Source organism: Oncorhynchus kisutch, linkage group LG1 (genome assembly GCF_002021735.2).
Source record: "Oncorhynchus kisutch isolate 150728-3 linkage group LG1, Okis_V2, whole genome shotgun sequence".
NCBI lineage: Eukaryota > Metazoa > Chordata > Actinopteri > Salmoniformes > Salmonidae > Oncorhynchus > Oncorhynchus kisutch.
The window spans coordinates 15,729,325-15,748,176 of NC_034174.2; the positions used below are offsets into that span (position 1 = coordinate 15,729,325).

The 18,852-nt window shown below is 44.1% G+C and overlaps 2 protein-coding genes across 4 annotated transcripts; both read left to right on the forward strand.

The window, feature by feature from the left end:
* Positions 1-1,943: 1,943 nt before the first annotated feature.
* Positions 1,944-11,522, forward strand: LOC109898726 (protein DDI1 homolog 2). Of its 3 annotated transcripts, none has more exons than XM_020493841.2 (10): positions 1,944-2,387; positions 2,890-3,019; positions 3,263-3,544; positions 3,677-3,803; positions 4,008-4,135; positions 4,532-4,660; positions 4,835-4,938; positions 5,065-5,257; positions 6,683-6,733; positions 8,536-11,522. In XM_020493841.2, the coding sequence occupies exons 1-9, from the start codon at positions 2,250-2,252 to the stop codon at positions 6,691-6,693; spliced, it is 1,242 nt and encodes a 413-aa protein (XP_020349430.1). In that variant the 5' UTR covers positions 1,944-2,249; the 3' UTR covers positions 6,694-6,733; positions 8,536-11,522. The 3 variants fall into 3 exon arrangements, with proteins under 3 accessions (XP_020349430.1, XP_020349423.1, XP_020349418.1); XM_020493834.2 differs by having other exon boundaries at positions 8,657-11,522; XM_020493829.2 differs by lacking the exon at positions 6,683-6,733 and having other exon boundaries at positions 8,657-11,522.
* A 993-nt stretch (positions 11,523-12,515) lies between these two features.
* Positions 12,516-16,800, forward strand: LOC109864556 (rho guanine nucleotide exchange factor 19). The gene is made up of 12 exons (XM_020452436.2): positions 12,516-13,004; positions 13,424-13,588; positions 13,670-13,746; positions 13,862-14,127; positions 14,258-14,418; positions 14,807-14,959; positions 15,042-15,171; positions 15,322-15,396; positions 15,502-15,594; positions 15,775-15,926; positions 16,063-16,233; positions 16,308-16,800. Exons 1-12 carry the CDS (start codon positions 12,772-12,774, stop codon positions 16,390-16,392), a joined length of 1,761 nt encoding a protein of 586 aa, XP_020308025.1. The 5' UTR covers positions 12,516-12,771; the 3' UTR covers positions 16,393-16,800.
* Positions 16,801-18,852: the final 2,052 nt, after the last annotated feature.

Sequence of the window (18,852 nt, forward strand, 5' to 3'; positions counted from 1 at the left end):
TATGTACGTACGGTCACTGTGGGGACTACGTCATTGATGCACTTATTGATGAAGCCAATGACTGATGTGATGTACTGCTCAATACCATAGGAAGAATCCCAGACATATTCCAGTCTGTGCTAGCAAAACAGTCCTGTAGCTTAGCATCTGTTTCAGCTGACCACTTTTTTATTGACCACTGGTGCTTCAAGCTTTAATTTTTTTGCTTGTATGCAAGATTCAGGAAGATAGAATTATGGTCAGATTTACCAAATGGAGGGCGAGGGAGAGCTTCGTACACATCTCTGTGTGTGAAGCAAAGGTGGTCTAGAGTTTTTATCCCACTGGTTGCACATTTAACATGCTGATAGAAGTTTGGTAAGACAGATTTCAGTTTCCCTGCATTAAAGTCCCCGGCCACTAGGAGTGCAGCCTCTGGATGAGCGTTTTCCTGTTTGCTTATGGAGGAATACAGCTCAATGAGTGTGGTCTTAGTGCCAGCATCGGCATTAAGTGCACTGAAATCTTGATGCACCTTTACAATATGGGTCTAATTCTGGTGACATGATGATTGATGCTTGACTACAGAAATATTCTCCATAATAATCTCATTATTATAATCTCAGTCTACCTGCCCAGCCTACCCACACTGTATCTGCGAGCCATTGGCTAGAGTGCATATGCCAAAACCAGAGTAGGCACATTTACTATTTAACGCAACAGTTTTTGTGACAAAACAAATGGTAGAGTTGAAAAGGAGATGGAGACACATTGAATTTAGATTTTTATTCGATACATGAAAACTTAAGTGAAAATGTACATTTTGTGTGTTTTTGATACGCAACAAGTACGTTTGGTGGAAACACACCACTGGTGGGAAAATGTGCATATTTTAGAATATTCGCATGAAAATCTGTCGCCAATTGATGGAAACCTAGCTATTGGGTGGGAAAATGCACATATTTTCTTTATGCTGATTTTAGCTACTAACCAGGTTTCCATCCAACTTTTTTTATGTGAGTAAAGTACATGTCCAAATGTCACAAAACAAAATACGCTAGACAAGGTGGGACCTTTTTGTGTCTGTAAAATTAATTCTGCTAGAAATGTAGGTGGGAACGTTTTTATGCTCAAATATTGATATAATAACCATCATATTGATGTAAACTTGGAGACACTATGATATTGTGTGTGTTCCTCTCACTGCATCTCCTCAGGAAAGCATGAGGTTTACTGGGCAACATATAAAATAAATGATGATGAACTTCACAGGGCAGTAAAAGTGCAAGGTGATGAGCTTGATGCTCCTTTCCAGTAAATATCAGGGGTCTTATTCTGGTGACATGATGATCGATGCATGTCTGCCATTTGACAAATACAAATAATCTCACTCTTTTGTCCATAATAATCTCGTTGTGCAGGTAGGTCATACCTGGTAGGCTATACCTGCATCACAGGAGGATGGTGGCACCTTAATTGGGGAGAACAGGCTCATGGTAATGGCTGGAGCGGAATTGTGGAATGGTATCAAATACATCAAACACATGATTTGATGTATTTGCTCTTTTCCAGCCATTATCATGAGCCGTCCTCCCCTCAGCAGCTCTACTGCCCTGCACTGTATCTGGAAGCTGTTGGCTAGAGCGCAAAAACAGTTGTGAGAAAACCATCAATAGAGTTGAAAATGCAATAGAACCAATCAAACTTTGTATTTTTTATTAGGTACATGGGAATTTAATCACAAAGGGTATTTTTATGTGCACTACGTCATCACGCACAGCCTTTTTATCCGCAACAAGTACATTTCATAAACACATCTCATTTAATTTTTATGTGGATTTTAGAATATCGGCATGAAAATCTGTCACCAATTGGATGGAACCCTTACCTAATGACTGTAAAAAGTGTTTCTCCCGTTTGGTGGGTGTGACTTGAAGTTACGTATTTAAAGAGCAATTGAACGTTCCAGAACTTAAAAGCGTAATGCACGCAGCCCTGGTTCAGGATACATAAAATAACCAGAGTGCCTATTTAGTAGTATTTGAGGAGACGAAACGTCATACATTTATCTACGTAGCTAGCGCCCGTGAATATTTCATGTTAGATTATCTTTATTGAGTTTTGCTGAAACAGAAGTTTGTGTGCTCACAACGATACTGAAATTAGCTAACTTTGCTAGTTAGCACGCTAACGTTAGCTAGCTAGTAGTAGTGTCAACAAACTGAGAGTGACTTTACGTTAACGGGTTCAAGTAACTGCACAAAAGCGCGATGCTGGTAACCGTTTTCTGCTGCCCCAATGACCATTCGGAAATCACATTTGCACTCGATGTCTCTCCAGAGCTTGAACTCAGAGATTTTGTTGCTCTGTGTGAATTAGAATCAGGAATCCCTGCTGGTGAAATTCAGGTGAACTACTAGCTAGTTAGCTTAGCTGCTAACACGTTTATGCTAAGTTAGCTAGCTACATCTCATTGTTTATATCAGCTAGTTCATTAAAAGAAGATATAGATATTGTCCTGCTTGACAGAACTAGCTAAACCTACTGAATTAACAGTCAGAGTTAACTTTGTCATTGGTCGCTAGCTAGGGAACGTTAGTTGATGTAACTACTGTCTAATTAGCTAGTTACGCTAGCCATCTTGCTAACTAGTAAGTTGAGCTAACATAGCATATGTCAACAGTCAGAACAGAACAACAACCACTTCTACTGACTCATGTAACGTTACCTAGCTAGCTGTCCACTGGTTTGATTGCCACGTTTTGATTAACCACCTAGCAAATAAATTAAGTTGATTTGGCCACCAGGCAGCATTTTAATTTGTCCTCTTACTTTTCTTCAAGTGTGAAAAGGGAATACTTCTTATTTTGAATCATTGTTTTTCCTCCTGTGTCCCTTCCCCCTCTTCAGATCACATATGCAGAGCAGCCCCTAAAAGATCTGACCTGTGCTTTAGGGACTTATGGTCTGAAGGATGGCGATGTGGTGGTGCTCAGACAGGTAGAAAGACGGCAACCGCCAGCACAACCAGTCTTCCCAGGTAAAGTTAGTGCCAGTGGGCAAGACAGAACAAGTGAGAAATCTACAGTCTGGCTGCTCTAGTAAGAGTTCAGTCGTAACCCTTCACTAAAGCGCTTCATTCTGTTGGTTCTATTGTTCCTCAGTCAGTAATGGCTTTCCATTTTAATAGCTCATCCCAAATGTCTACCTGGCATGATGTCACTCAACCCACAGTCATGCTTACTCTCTCTCCTACCCTCCCTGTCTCCCCTTTCTCCTCCAGGTCTGCCCCGTATTGACTTCAGTTCCATCGCAGTCCCTGGCACCTCTTCTGGTTCCAGTCAACGGTCCACCCGTAGACAGCAGCAACAGGCCCCGACCCCACAGCAGCAGTGCCCTCCACCCCCTGCTGCACCCCCATCCCTATTGGGCTCCACCTCCTCTCCTCCGGGTCTGGATGACCCCGCCTTACTGCAGCAGATGCTCTTGGCCAATCCACACGAACTGTCGCTGCTCAAGGAGCGCAATCCGCCATTGGCTGAGGCCCTGTTGAGTGGAGACCTGGGTGAGTAGAAGTGGTGTTAGTGGGATAGCATCAACCCCTATCTCTGAGTTGAATATCTTGTCATTATAACGGCTTATGGGTCTTAAGTGTTCAACTGGGAGCTCTAACCATGTTTCTGACTGCCGTCCGTAGAGCGTTTCACCAAAGTGCTGTTGGAGCAGCAGCAGGATCGAGCTCGCAGAGAGCAAGAGAGGATCCGGCTTCTGACTGCCGACCCATTTGACATGGAGGCCCAGGCCAAGATAGAAGAGGACATCAGGTACACACATCTAATGTCACACATCCAAGAGTGGAAAGGAAAGGGGTTGGGTTGGAGTCAAAGACGGCTTTAGTCAGGGTCTCTTCTGAAATCAATTAAAAACTTGCTAGTTTACATATTGACTTATGCCCCCTGTCTGAACTATTTGAGAGTATTAAGTGTACATGTGCTTCAATACATAATCACATGCAATTTGTACTACAGGCAGCACAATGTTGAGGAAAACATGACCATTGCGATGGAGGAGGCCCCAGAGAGCTTTGGCCAGGTGGTTATGCTCTACATCGACTGTATAGTGAACGGATACCATGTGAAAGCTTTTGTTGACTCAGGTATTGTATCCTATAATGTTCTCCCTCAGTGCAAAAGCATAAGCATTTTTGACTAGGGCAGTAGGGAGACTTTGTCTGTTTTGTGGTGTCCAGTATAGTGTGTCTTGGCTAGTTTTGACATGGCTTTGCTCTCATGATGGTATATCCACTAGTATTCAGTGTGTCTTGGCTAGTTTTTTACTTCGCTTTCCACCTGCATTTATTCTCTCTACAACACTTCTGACATCTCTTGATTAAAAAAAAAGTATTCCAACTTGCTTGCCCGTACCTCATACACCCCCCCCCCCATCTGTTCTTCCCTTCCCTACTTCTTTCCTGTCCTGTCTCTATCCCCCCTTCATTGTCTTTTGCTGCTCCTCTCACCCTCTCTCCCATTGCGTGCTTCCCCTCTTCCAGGGGCGCAGATGACCATCATGAGTCAGGCGTGTGCTAAGCGCTGTAACATCATGCGCCTGGTGGACCGACGCTGGGCCGGCATCGCCAAGGGAGTGGGCACCCAGAAGATCATTGGCAGAGTCCACTTGGGTGTGCATCAATCATGTCTCAGAGAACCGCTTTCTTAAGGATGCACAACATTGTGTTCCTGTAGACTAGACGCTCATGAGATGTTTTCCGTGTCTTATAAAACTTTGAAAGCAAAGATATCTAAACCTGAAAGCAAGTGTTGGTGGTATCATCTGTGTGTTTTTCCCTACCCAGCTCAGGTCCAGATAGAAGGGGACTTCCTGCCTTGCTCCTTTTCCATCTTGGAGGACCAGCCTATGGACATGCTGCTTGGACTGGACATGCTCAAGAGACATCAGGTCAGATACCTGTCCCTCCAAATCCATGCACACTAACTACCACACAATGACATCCTTTGGAAAAGTAGGTCTTTAAAAATATCCCTGTGTGTAAATGGCTGTTCTCTCTATATCCTGCTACTTCAGTGTTCTATTGACTTGAAGAAGAACACGCTACTGATCGGGACGACGGGCACTGAGACCCGCTTTCTGCCCGAGGCGGAGCTGCCAGAGTGTGCCCGACTGGCGTACGGGCCGGAGGGCCCAGAGGACGCCCAGCCAGACGAGATCGCAGACAGAGAGCTGGCGGAGGCACTTCAGAGATCTGTTCAGGAGAGCGGTAAGGAACACGGTCTGGGAGAGAGGGCTATGGGGATTCCTCAGCTCTTTGTCTGCATACTAAAGCAGTGGACATTTTGGACATGACCCAGAAGCACTTTTGCATGGGTCTTTTTTTAGCTGCTTTACTCCTGAGCCCTGTTTCTGTACTCATCTGCCTTCTCAGTCACATGATCACTGATTTCATCACCTCAGCAAATTAAAAATAAGCTTTATAATCTGCAGGGTTCTTGCCGTCATGAAAGTCCTTAGTCTTAGAGTTTTAAAATGGTGTTTTCCAGGCCCCAAATAGTTTCATGGTAATTTATTTAAACATTTCTGTTTTATGTCATTTATTTAGGCACAGTTCTTAAATATTTTATCAATCAAATACATATCAGCCAGGATTGTCTGTGTTTGCGCGCATCACCTGCATATTTATTTAACCAGGTAAGCTAGTTAAGAACAAGTTCTCATTTACAACTGTGACCTGGCCAAGATAAAGCAAAGCAGTTCGACACAGTTAAGGAAGGGAAGGCAATAAATAGGCCATGGTGGCGAAGTAATTACAATATACCAATTAAACACTGGAGTGATAGATGTGCAGAAGATGAATGTGCAAGTAGAGATACTGAAGTGCAAAATAAATAAATAAATACCGTATGGGGATGAGGTAGTTGGATGGGCTGTTTACATATGTGCGAGATGAGTGGGCCGTTGCTCAAGGAGAGGGAGACTGTCGGACATTGTAGCAGCAGGTATGCCTATGTAGTCTATCATATGATAGAGAACAGACCAATAACTAGGTGGCCAATTCAAAACATATCTTGTACCCTCAAGTTAATTGTTTAGCTACACTGAACAAAAATATATACGTAACATGCAACAATTTTGTGCCCTGCACAACGACAGGTGATGGTACATGGGATCAGTGAGCAGTCTCCCAGTGTCCACATGACATATTTTTTAATTTATTTTTTATGTACGCTGCCAATTGTTGGTCATGGAAATCTGGTTTGAATTCATGGAGAAGTTATGAAATTCCGTCTGTCGAAATGTGTATGAACCCTGAATTTGACTAGATATGAAAATAGGCTAAGGCCCAATTTTGGGTTTATATTATGTCTAGTTACATTAGTGTTTTAAAAGTATTGGGAGGTTGCAGCCACGAGACAATTGGATATCACAAAATTGTGGAGAAAAGGGGGGTTAAAAACAAAATAAATACAAATAAAATGTAAATGTATTTGGTTTAATAGTTCTCTAAGTTCAAAATACACAAGTCACTGTGGCCCGATCTGGAGTCATAGGTGAAATAAAGTTGTCTTGGCTGACACACTTCACCACTAGGTGAGCAGTCTGACAGTGTGGCGCATGCTTTGTGTGTGAGTGCTAATGCTCTGCGTCCCTTTGCATGATGTGTGGTGTGTGGCCTAACCATGAGCAGGACAGCACTGATGCATTTGGAGAGACAGCTGGAGTCAACCCTTCCAACCAGGTACTGCAAACTTACAGAGAATCAATGCCAAGGTCATCACCCATATTCTTTTTGGGGATTTTGTAACAAAATCAGTTTTGCTTGTTGAAAAACAAATGATAAAGATTAGTATGATAATATAAGAAGAAAAAAAAATCGATATACACTGCTCCAAAAAATAAAGGGAACACTAAAATAACACATCCTAGATCTGAATGAATGAAATTTTCTTATTAAATACTTTTTTCTTTACATAGTTGAATGTGCTGACAACAAAATCACACAGAAATTATCAATGGAAATCAAATGTATCAACCCATGGAGGTCTGGATTTGGAGCCACACTCAAAATTAAAGTGGAAAACCACACTACAGGCTGATCCAACGTTGATGTAATGTCCTTAAAACAAGTCAAAATGAGGCTCAGTAATGTGTGTGGCCTCCACGTGCCTGTATGACCTCCCTACAATGCCTGGGCATGCTCCTGAAGAGGTGGCGGATGGTCTCCTGAGGGATCTCCTCCCAGACCTGGACTAAAGCATCCGCCAACTCCTGGACAGTCTGTGGTGCAACGTGGCGTTGGTGGATGGAGCGAGACATGATGTCCCAGATGTGCTCAATTGGATTCAGGTCTGGGGAACGGGCGGGCCAATCCATAGCATCAATGCCTTCCTCTTGCAGGAACTGCTGACACACTCCAGCCACATGAGGTCTAGCATTGTCTTGCATTAGGAGGAACCCAGGGCCAACCGCACAAGCATATGGTCTCACAAGGGGTCTGAGGATCTCAGTACCTAATGGCGGTCAGGCTACCTCTGGCGATCACATGGAGGGCTGTGCGGCACCCCCAAAGAAATGCCACCCCCACACCATGACTGACACACCGCCAAACCGGTCATGCTGGAGGATGTTGCAGGCAGCAGAATGTTCTCCACGGCGTCTCCAGACTGTCACGTCTGTCACGTGCTCAGTGTGAACCTGCTTTCATCTGTGAAGAGCACAGGGCGTGAGTTGCGAATTTGCCAATCTTGGTGTTTTCTGGCAAATGCCAACGGAGTTGGGCTGTAAGCACAACCCCCACCTGTGGACGTCGGGCCCTCATACCACCCTCATGGAGTCTGTTTCTGACTGTTTGAGCAGACACATGCACATTTGTGGCCTGCTGGAGGTCATTTTGCAGGGCTCTGGCAGGGCTCATCCTGCTCCTCCTTGCACAAAGGCGGAGGTAGCAGTCCTGCTGCTGGGTTGTTGCCCTCCTACGGCCTCCTCCACGTCTCCTGATGTACTGGCCTGTCTCCTGGTAGCGCCTCCATGCTCTGGACACTACGCTGACAGACACAGCAAACCTTCTTGCCACATCTCGCATTGATGTGCCATCCTGGATGAGCTGCACTACCTGAGCCAGTTGTGTGGGTTGTAGACTCCGTCTCATGCTACCACTAGAGTGAAAGCACTGCCAGCATTCAAAAGTGACCAAAACATCAGCCAGGATCCATAGGAACTGAGAAGTGGTCTGTGGTCCCCACCTGCAGAACCACTCCTTTATTGGGGGTGTCTTGCTAAATGCCTATAATTTCCACCTGTTGTCTATTCCATTTGCACAACAGCATGTGAAATTTATTGTCAATCAGTGTTGCTTCCTAAGTGGACAGTTTGATTTCACAGAAGTGTGATTGACTTGGAGTTACATTGTGTTGTTTAAGTGTTCCCTTTTATTTTTTTGAGCAGTGTATATAGTCAATTGTATTTACCATGTTTTTCCTCTTATTTAAAAAAGTAGAAGATGCAATCACGAAGGTCTCTGCATTTCATGTTTAATTTCAGAAGCTGGCATGGACAAAAACGATGCATGTTGTGTGCATGAGTGTTTTGGTCCATAGCATGTTTCAATTGTTGAACAGTACTGTTTAACTCTCAAACTGGTCCCTACCATCAAACACTGCAGATGGACAAACTACCTCACCGGAATCCCCACCATTCCCAATGCCCAAACCCCTGAACAACATGCCCCTGTCCCCTTCCCCCGGCCATCCCCAGAGCCTTTTCCTGGACCGCTCCCAGTCTGCTCCAGCCTACATGCGCCAGGCTGGGGCCCCAACACCAGGACCGAGCCAGAGCCAAACAGATCCTGGCTTCCAGGGTCTCCCCATCCCGGGACCCTCATCCCAGGTCCAGAACACAGCACCTACAGCCCAACAGTCTCCTCTCTCAAGCCCCAGCCCTACCAACCCCACCCAGCCCCTCCTTTCCACCATCACCACTCCCCTGGCTCTGTCCACATGCTCCCTTCCTGCAGACAAGATGGTGACTGGGACTCCCACCTTGGGAGATTCAGCCAGTCAGATCCCTTCAGCCACAGAGATTGGGTGTGCCTCTGAGAAGGCAGGGAACAGCTCAGTGTTCCCCCACCCAAAGGAAAGCCTTACCACTCAGCCCATGGAGCAGGAGGAGGACATGTCAGACACCATTACAGATCACTGGACCTGTCTGAGTACCCCACATCAGCAGAGTGAAGGGGGTTCCCAATATCCCCACCAGCCCGTCTCTAATCCCTCATCACTCACACTAGAACCCTGTCCTTTTGGATCCACCTCTACAGAGATCAAGTCTCCCCCTGCCTCCTCCCAGAACACTGTGCCATTAGAGAGGGACCAGCCAGAGGGGAAGCACTGTTCCTACTCAGACCAGATCCCATCTCTAGCTCAGGCCCTGCTGGAGCTCCATGAGCTGCTGGTGTCTAACAGCCGTAGCCTCTCCCCTCAGGACCGCAGTGCCTCCTGCTCCCCCTCACACAGACAGAACGCTGACGGACTGGACGACAACCACAACCCCACCGTAGAGCCCCTCACACCTGAAAACAGCACCCAACCCTCCCCCTCTACTGCCATTACAGCTGGTGCAGAACCATGTGATGCCAAAGCCAACCACCCTGCTGCTGTGTCTAACAGAGGATCTCCTCCTGACTGTGTCCTGCCAGGCTCCTCTGAGCAGAGCCTGGAGACCAGGACCGAGGCTGAACCAGGAGAGGGACACGGGGAACCAGAACCACAGTGTCCAAACAGCTCCTGGTGGGAAAGGAGGGCAGATGGGTATGGGCTAGATAACAGTAAAAGCAAAGGGACTGTGTCTGAAGCCAAAGGCCCCTCTTCACTTCAAGCAGACCTGGTGTTTAGGGAGCCCCCTGAGGGGCAGCAGGGGAGGGGTGTGGCAGATGGGAGAGCCTCTGGCAATGACAACCCTAACACACTCAACCTCCAACCTGACACAACACAGCAGAGCCCCCTGTCCATGGCTGCTGGCTTACCTGGGGAGGAGTCTGGCGTTTCGCCCCGCGCTTCACCTCTTCCTCAGGCCCTGGACCACCCCTCCTCAGCCCCTCTCATGTCTGCTCCACGTCTCTTTACCGATGATCACATCCAAAGGATCCAGGCAGCTGGCTTCTCTGCCCGGGAGGCTGCGGAGGCACTGGAACAGGCCCAGGGCAGTGTGGAGCTGGCTCTGCTGGCACTACTGGCCCGCAAGATCACTGTGCCCACCTAGACACTCACAACATTGCAATCATGTAAGTCCTAGCCTCTGTCAACATGGGTTTGATTTGTGCTCTTGTCTTATTGTTGATGGTGACATCTGAATTCCCTGGCCTCACAGCTACTTCATGCTGAAGGGGAAATGCTGTCAGTCTCTTGGTTTCTCACAGACCATACAACCAACTGTTATTTGTTATGGATTTAGCTGATATGATCTGAGGTGTGTTTGATTTGGTGCCTCAGAAGAAACATGTTTTTATGTATTTTATAGATGGGCTTTAGTAGATTGATTTCCTTTACCCCCCCCAACTCCGTATATACATATTTCATTATAAACACTATTGAATTGCCCCAATCATTTAGGTAAATGTTTACAGTTGTGTGTGAAATAGCATTTTATAAAGGGCTGAAGATGAGTTAAAATGTCAGGTTTGTGAAGAGTATTATTGATGAGCCAAACAATTAATGGGTTTTAAATTAATGTTAGATTTTTATTTTTTTTACTCAGATTCTGCTAATAAAACCCACCAGACCGTCAACTTATTGCACTGGAAATAGCTCAATTTAAGAAGCATTGCTAACGGGTGATCTTTGCCTTCTTCTGCCAATGTTATCATGTTGTAATATGACATTCAGTCAAGTCATTATTGCCAATCCTGAGGAACTTGATGGTGGTTTTAATTTTTAAACGTCTTGCATGAAGAAGAAGAAAAATCAGGCAGCACTATTTTTCAAATGACCCTTTTATTTTTCTCATTCCTTTGATTTATAGAGGAACGTCAAAATAGATGACATATTCAGCAAAGTTGTAAACCACACGTTGAATTTTTCTGAAAAATGTCAGTGTGTGATTGTGAAGGATAAAGAGGTCTTCAAATATAACAGCACGTGTAATGGGGATGTCTGGAAATGTGTTTTCTAAGTTATAAAAGGGTTTTGGAGTTTCCTGTTCAGTATACCTTGGTTTGTTTCAGATATCTATCATGCATTAGAATTACTCCCTCCCCCATCAACTGGTAATCTCTCCCACAGTCCAAGTCTACCCTATCCAGCCGACTGATTTATTTGCTCAGTCATTCATGAATCCATTGTATATTTTTTAAGTTGTATTATTTGGGTCATATTCATATACCAACAACATTGAGGCAGGTTAAATGATTTAGTTATCTTGTACTCCATTTTAAACTCTAAGGTAAAACTGGTTCTTTGTATTGTATGTGTGGGGTTTGGGATATTTCTAGGGAATGGGTGTTAAGGATTGTAATAAAAGCCATGTTTTTCTAATCTGTCTTCTGTTATTCCTTGCTCTTATAGTTCCTTTTGCATATTATGCAAACATATTTGTATGTATATATTAGTGGAGTAAAATAACATGTTTTATGGCAGCGCTATCCTTAAGGCCAATTTCTGCTTGCTCCGACAATGCGATCCAGGGGCCAAATCGACTGCCGTAACTGCATTGACGTGCCCCTGCCAAATGTTGTAACAATAAGGAGGGTGCTGTATAGTTCTGCATAGACATGCTTGTTTGATGGTAGGTGGGGGTGAGAGATCCTGTATAAACACTCACTCACTTCCTTGACAACAACTCTGCTCCTTGAAGCGCAACAAGTATGAATACCCTGACTGTGGCATAGGCCGTATCACAGTAAATGCTGTATGGCAACTGCAGACGTGGCTTGACCATTTAAGGGTAAACTGATTATTAATGTCCAGAAGTGTCATGAACAGGGAAATGAAGTGGGGACAGACGGAATCACATGTAGACTTTGATTTGATAGACTGTTTACACAGGCACCCCCATTTTGATCTTTTGCCCAATTATGGGCAAAAGATATGATTGGGCAAAAGATATGATTGGCCAAAAGACTAATTAGGGGGAAAATATCAGAATTGGGCTGCCTGTGTAAATGCTGCCTTAAGAGGCATGGGCACAGTAGACACAGGATAGTAGATATGAAAAGTGCTGCTGACCTAACTTTCATTGCAGCACAGAATCATTTATTTTGTCATCTATCCCTGAATTGCACTGATGTAGCCTCCTTTAATGACATAGTGTTCTATCCTTTTGTCCAATTAATGGCAAAATATCTGATCTGATGGGTCAAAAGACCAATCAAGTGGCCAAAGATCAGAATAAAGCTGTCTGTGTAAATGTGTAAATGTAGCCGTAGTGACACATTTGTCTGTAGCAAGCAATTCAATGGTGGCAGAAGCGCAGTCAGGCATTTATTCATACTAGCAATAATAACCAGTGTGACAGAACCCACATAATGCACACCTGTAACTAGTTGCTTTGGGATTGTTAGGGTGATAATGCCCAGCTGAAACCAATAAACTGGAACATCCTGTGTTGAAGCATGTTCATGGTAGGCTTAGACTACCTTTAAACATTTGTGATTGTACCTAGATTTGTTTTCACCCCCCCAACTCAAACCGTTACCACTGCATAGTATGACTCTGTACAGGTGTTTTTGAGACAAACAATACACTAACTATCAGAATCTGTCCACCGTTTGATTACTAGAGCACAATGGCTCAGCTGCCAGACTTCGTAGTTCACTTAAGGAGTGAGTCATTTCACCACACATATCCCCGTGTGGGGATTTTGGACCACCTTGAGAATAATCTTATGGAACAGATGCCATCATCGGTAGAGTGCTCAGACCAACCTGGCGGGATTGAGGAGAGCAACAGGTCAGGGATGAGTGGAAACACTGTAGGTGGTGTGACAGAAGATCAGAACCAGCTGGAGGATCTCTTTGGGTATGTGACTATTTTACACTGGTGTTAAAAGGTACTTGATTGTCATACTTAAGTAAATGCTATAATAAGATTCCTTATTAATTCAACCAGACAGCAAGATGTATTTACTTACCGACAGCCAGGGGCACACAGACATTTACAAATACTGTATTTGTGTTTTAGTGCGTCAGCCAGATCAGAGGTGGTAGGGATAACAATGCTTTATATTGGTAGAAATGTGAATTGGACTATACTGCTGTCCTACCTGTGCATTTGAAATGTTTACCCTTTTGGGTCTCAGGGTAAATGTAGTGGAGTAAAGTACATATACCCCCCTCCCCCAAACAAAAAGACACTAAAGTACTGTACCCCACTTAAGTTCTTATTCTTCAAACCATTACTGTCCTGTGTAACTAATAATGCCTTCTATTTTTCCTTAGTTCTGGAGGCATAGCAGAAACTCTGTCTGTGGCCACTTTACATACACGGGGTCTTGGAGGCCAGGTGCAGCGATCTGTGCCCAAGTTACTTTCTGTTCCAGGGCAGGATGACCGGGAGGCTACAGCCTCTCCATTATCACTCCATAAGGATGATGACAACGAAGGGTGAGCGTGCAGAGGCTTTAATTTCTTTTCTTTTGCAGGTTTTGTATTCTAGATTAAAAGTCCCTGTTTCTGTTCCTGTAGGGCAGCAGATGCCAATAAAGAGGAAACTCAAGCCTTCACTTTGAAGGAGTTGTTTGAGTCTAAGTACACTCATGTTTGTAAGTTTCTCTCAATTGTCTACTTTTTTTGGGGTAATTGAACCCACATATTTAGTCTCAATCACTAGTCATCTAAGTGCATTGCTAAAGTGTAATATTTGCCTCCTTTCTCCAGTTCCTCTGTATCAGTACTACTGCCTGCAATCTGTAAAAGCTGACCTAAACAGGATAAACAACAGTCTGTCTGAGTTGGTGACCGCCCAGTGTCTACCTGGCCTACAGTTCCCACCTGTCTTCCGCATGGCCAGATATGTGGTCACCTCTCCCCCACCACTGTCTCCTCTCACAGTAAACCCATGCAGCTTTTGGCAGGACTTGTCTGAGGTGAAGGAGAGTGGCCTACTTCAAACACTCTCCCTCAGCGAGATCCGTCTACAGGAGGTGGGTGGGTAGTACAAAGAATGTTTTCTGCTGATGCTGTGTTTGTCATCCCATACAATAGTGATCATCTCTGGTATGACTTGAAGTGTAGTGGGGAATAGAGGTTAAGTCATCTGTTTTTGCTCTGAAGGCTATGTTTGAGATGATTGGTTCTGAGGCTTCCTACCTGAGAAGCCTGGGGGTAGCTGTGAATCACTTCTTTGCTTCGAAGACACTGAAACAGACCCTCCATCGCATGGAGCATCACATTCTGTTTTCCAACCTGCGCAGTGTGATGGCAGCCAGTGAGGGGTAAGAACTGCCAATGTACTATTCTTTACATGACTGACCAGACTGGCATACATTTCTTTTGTCATATAGGTGCAGTGAAATGTGGTATTTTACAGGGTCAGTCATAGTATGGCTCCCCTGGAGCAAATTAGGGTTAAGTGCCTTGGACATTGACATATTTGTCAGCTTGGGTATTCCAACAGTGACCTTTCAGTCACTGGCCAAACAATCTAACGGCTAGGCTACTACCTGCTGCCCTTGGAGTGTGTCTTTGGGTCACTGTTGTTGAATTACAGTCTTGCTAAAAGGACAGGACTAAAATCCTCAGTCTACATTTTTGTTTATTTGACATGCCATACCAACTTGTGTGTTATGAGGCTTTAGGCTGTGACTGCTCTGATACCTACAGTTTTCTGCTGGACCTGGAGGTGCGTCTGGGGGAGAGTGTGGTGATCTCTCAGGTTGGCGACATTGTGCTGCGTCACTGCCTCACGTTCCGATCGCTCTACGTGCCATATGTGACCAACATGATGTACCAGGAGGCCCTGGTCACGCTACTGCTGTGGGTTTTCCCCTCTCATTACGGTTCCGTTAATGTCTTGTCTTCCTTTTTACCTCAGTCTTGCTCTTTCTCCTATTCCCAGGCAGGAGAACCGAGAGTTTCTGTTAGCAGTTAAGAAACTGGAGAGTGATCCAATATGTCGGCGACAGACCCTGAAATACTTCCTAGTCCTCCCCTTCCAGAGGATCACACGTCTGAAGATCATCATGGAGGTAGGCAGGCCTCAGATGTGAGTCTACAGGGGGAGAGCAGTATTGGGTGGTGTCCCTTACTCGACTGATTAGGGTTCGGTATACAGGATTCCATGCAACAGACTTCATGCTTGTGGAGGTAAATGCTGAGACTTTCTATGGTCATTGCAGAGCATCCTGAAGCTGACTGGGCAAGACTCTAAATCGATCCCTTGTCTGAAACAGGCCATTGAAGCCATACACAAGGTAGAGGTCACTATTTACACAATTGAATAAAGCTTTGGTTTTGGGTTCAACTGTTGACTGGTTAGGCTACAATACTGCTATTTTTATCTCCTCCAATGAGACCAGATAGTGATGGAGTGTGATGGGGGGGTTCTGCGGATGAAGCAGATTGAGAAACTGGTGTACCTGGACAAGCACATGGATTTTGTCAATGTTAAGGTCTGACATCATTGCAGTCTCGTTATTTCATTGACACTTGTTAATTACTACATCGTTGTATCCCTTCTATTTTAACAAGGTCATAATCACAACAGCCTGCTTGTTCTCCCTGTTTAACCTATAGGTGGCAGTGGTGCCTCAGCATTGCAATTCACCATTTACCTCATTGTTTCTCTCCAGTCCATTCCTCTGATCACAAGTGTCCGCTTTCTGGTGCATGAAGGCCCCTTGAGACAGCTCACTCCAGAGGGCTATGTGCCAGGATCCAGGATTTCCTACATGGATGTTTACCTGCACCTTTTCAATGACCTGTTGCTAATCTCATTGAAAAAGTATGCTTCCACATCTTCATACATGCATCTATGAACAATATTTCCAAGCACTACATCCAAGCACTGTGCTTGTTAAAAACAAAGTACCATTTTCTCTTTGTATTCCTGTCCCCTAACTTCCCTTTGGTCTTCTCAGAGAGATGCGTTTCAGAGTGCTGGATCATGCGGTGTTCCCCACACACGTGCACACTGAGCAGCTGAAAACAGAGGCCCTTGGTCTGCCCCTAGAGTCCTTCGTGCTGCGCCTCTCCCAGAACCACACTGGGCATGCCACTGCTTTCATACTCGCCCCACATACCACTACCAGGTAAGAATTGTTACAAATTCCTTTGTCCCCTCGCATCTAATTCACACAATGACTCCATATGCATGTGTTTCCAGGTCAGACAAAGAAGCCTGGATGAAAGCTCTGTCCTCTGTCAGTGGGGACATGTATAAAGGACCTGTGAAGTACTGTACTGTGTAGAGTTTCTGATGTGTTATTAGTTGATGGTTCTCTGGAAGAGCAGCAGTTTTAGTTGTCTGTCAGTGTTACTGCATTGGAAAAAGTGTTTACATTTTTAAAAAACATTTTTAGAGACGTTTGAGCTTCTGATATTGTGCAATTTGATGCGACAGTCTTAATCTGTTACTGGATTGCATGTACTTGCATCTTATTCACTTTGTGTATATTTGGCACTTAGTTTTCCTATTTGCACTTTTTGGGGGGGTTGTATAGCACTAAATTGGTTATTTTCGATGGACCACAGCTCTTGTTCGTACATGGATGACTTGGACAGATTAGTTACCAGCTCACAATTAGTTTAGGAAACATCAGTTTGACATTTTTGTCAATTTTATGCATGATAAATAAAGTGTCATATTTTAAAATGTCCCTGTTGAACCCTTTTCCTGCTGAAATCGCCTGTACGTTTCTATAGTTTGAGCAGCATGGTTATAACTATAACGCACTCAGTACAGAATAAATGTCAGTTAGCGTGGCAATGCCTGAATTAGCAGGTAGCTAATGTGAACATTACAATTAGCGCATGCTAGCTAACCCACTCTTACAGCAATAAAATACAAAAGCTCATTCCAGGTTTCCCAGGTACATTTGAAGTCGGAAGTTTAAATACACTAGGAATTGGAGTCATTAACTCGTTTTTCTACCAAGCTACAAATTTCTTCACAAACGATGTTTTTGGCAAGTCGGTAGGACATCTACTTTGCATGACACAAGTCATTTTCCAACAATTGTTTAGACGGTGTATTAAAAGTGATTCTCTATCACAATTCCAGTGTCAGAAGTTTACATACAGTAAGTTGACTGCATTTAAACGGCTTGGAAAATTCCAGAAAATGATATCAAGGCTTTAGACTCGTCTGATTCAAATGATGTCAATTAGCCTATTGGTGGTGTGAATGGATTTCAAGGCCTACCTTCAAACTCTGCCTTTTTTGCTTGACATGGGGAAATCAAAAGACCTCTGAAAAAAATAGTAGACCTCCACAAATCTGGTTCATCCTTGGTACTGGTGCACTTCACAAAATAGATGTGGATATATTGAAGCAACATCAAGACATCAGTCACAAAGTTGAAGCTTGGTGGCAAATGCATCTTCCAGATGGACAATGACCCCAAGCATACTTCCAAAGTTGTGGCAAAATGGCTTAAGGACAACACAGTCAAGGTATTGGAGTGGCCATCACAAAGCCCTGACCTCAATCCTATAGAAAATGTGTGGCAGAACTGGAAAAGCGTATTTGAGCAAGGAGGCCTACAAACTTGACTCAGTTACATCAGCTCTGTCAGGAGGAATGGGCCAAAATTCACCCAACTTATTATGGAAGGCTACCCAAAACGTTTGACCCAAGTTCAAAAATGTAAAGGTAATGCTACCAAATACTAATTGACTGTAAGTAAACTTCTGACCCACTGGGGATGAGATGAAATAAATAAATGCTGAAATCAATCTCCTATTCTGACATTTCACTTTCTTAGAATAAAGTGGTGACTCTTACTGACCTAATACAGGGAATTTTTACTCTGATTAAATGTCATGAATTGTGAAACTGAGTTTAAAAATATTTGGCTATGGTATATGTAAACTTCAGCTGTATGTACACAAATGCACATCAGGACATGTAAACTGAGCAAAAATCTAAATGCAACCATTTCAAAGATGTTCCTGAGTTACTATTAGGAAATCGGTCAATTGAAAATCATTTGGTCGAAATCTATGGATTTCACATGACTGGGCAGAGGTGCAGCAATGGCCTCAGCCTTCCAATGATGTCACTGTACAATCATACAAGGACTGAGAGTAGAACGTCTATGTGGAGGAGCAACGCATTCATATATTTGTGCAAAGATAACATTGAATTATTTAGTCACCCTGCCCTCCCCATCTGATCATGCATGTGAAGAAGCCAGATGTGGAGGTCCTGGGCTGGTGTGGTTACACGTGGTCTGCGGTTGTGAGGCCGGTTGGACGTACTGCCAAATTCTCTAAAATGACTGGAACTAAAGACCATGAGCTTGATCCCACCAGGTGGTAAAAGTTTGAGATTCATGACATCGTTATAGTGTAACAATAGTCACTAGTTATGGTAGATAAATTAACAAATTCTCTGGCAACAGCTCTGGTGGACATTCCTGCAGTCAGCATTGCAATTGCATGCTCCCTTGAGACATCTGGCATTGTGTTATGACACAACTGCACATTTTAGTGGCCTTATATTGTCCCCAGCACAAGGTGCACCTGTGTAATGATCATGCTGTTTAATCAGCTTCTTGATATGCCACACCTGTCAAGTGGTTGGATTATCTTGACAAAGGATAAATGCTCACTAACAGGAATGTAAACAAATTTGTGCACATTGTGAGAGAAATAAGCTTTTTGTTTTTTATTTCAGCTTTTGAAACATGGAACTAACACATTACATG

What these genes read in the sequence shown, in the direction of transcription:
- LOC109898726 (XM_020493829.2), top strand. Translation starts at nt 2,250, where the DNA reads ATGCTGGTAACCGTTTTCTGCTGCCCCAATGACCATTCGGAAATCACA. An exon ending in TCCCTGCTGGTGAAATTCAG is followed by an intron (nt 2,388 to 2,889) that starts GTGAACTACTAG and finishes CCCCCTCTTCAG; the next exon opens with ATCACATATGCAGAGCAGCC. An exon ending in GAAAGCTTTTGTTGACTCAG is followed by an intron (nt 4,136 to 4,531) that starts GTATTGTATCCT and finishes CCCCTCTTCCAG; the next exon opens with GGGCGCAGATGACCATCATG.
- LOC109864556 (XM_020452436.2), top strand. Translation starts at nt 12,772, where the DNA reads ATGGCTCAGCTGCCAGACTTCGTAGTTCACTTAAGGAGTGAGTCATTT. An exon ending in GTCTAAGTACACTCATGTTT is followed by an intron (nt 13,747 to 13,861) that starts GTAAGTTTCTCT and finishes TCCTTTCTCCAG; the next exon opens with TTCCTCTGTATCAGTACTAC. An exon ending in TTGCTAATCTCATTGAAAAA is followed by an intron (nt 15,927 to 16,062) that starts GTATGCTTCCAC and finishes TGGTCTTCTCAG; the next exon opens with AGAGATGCGTTTCAGAGTGC.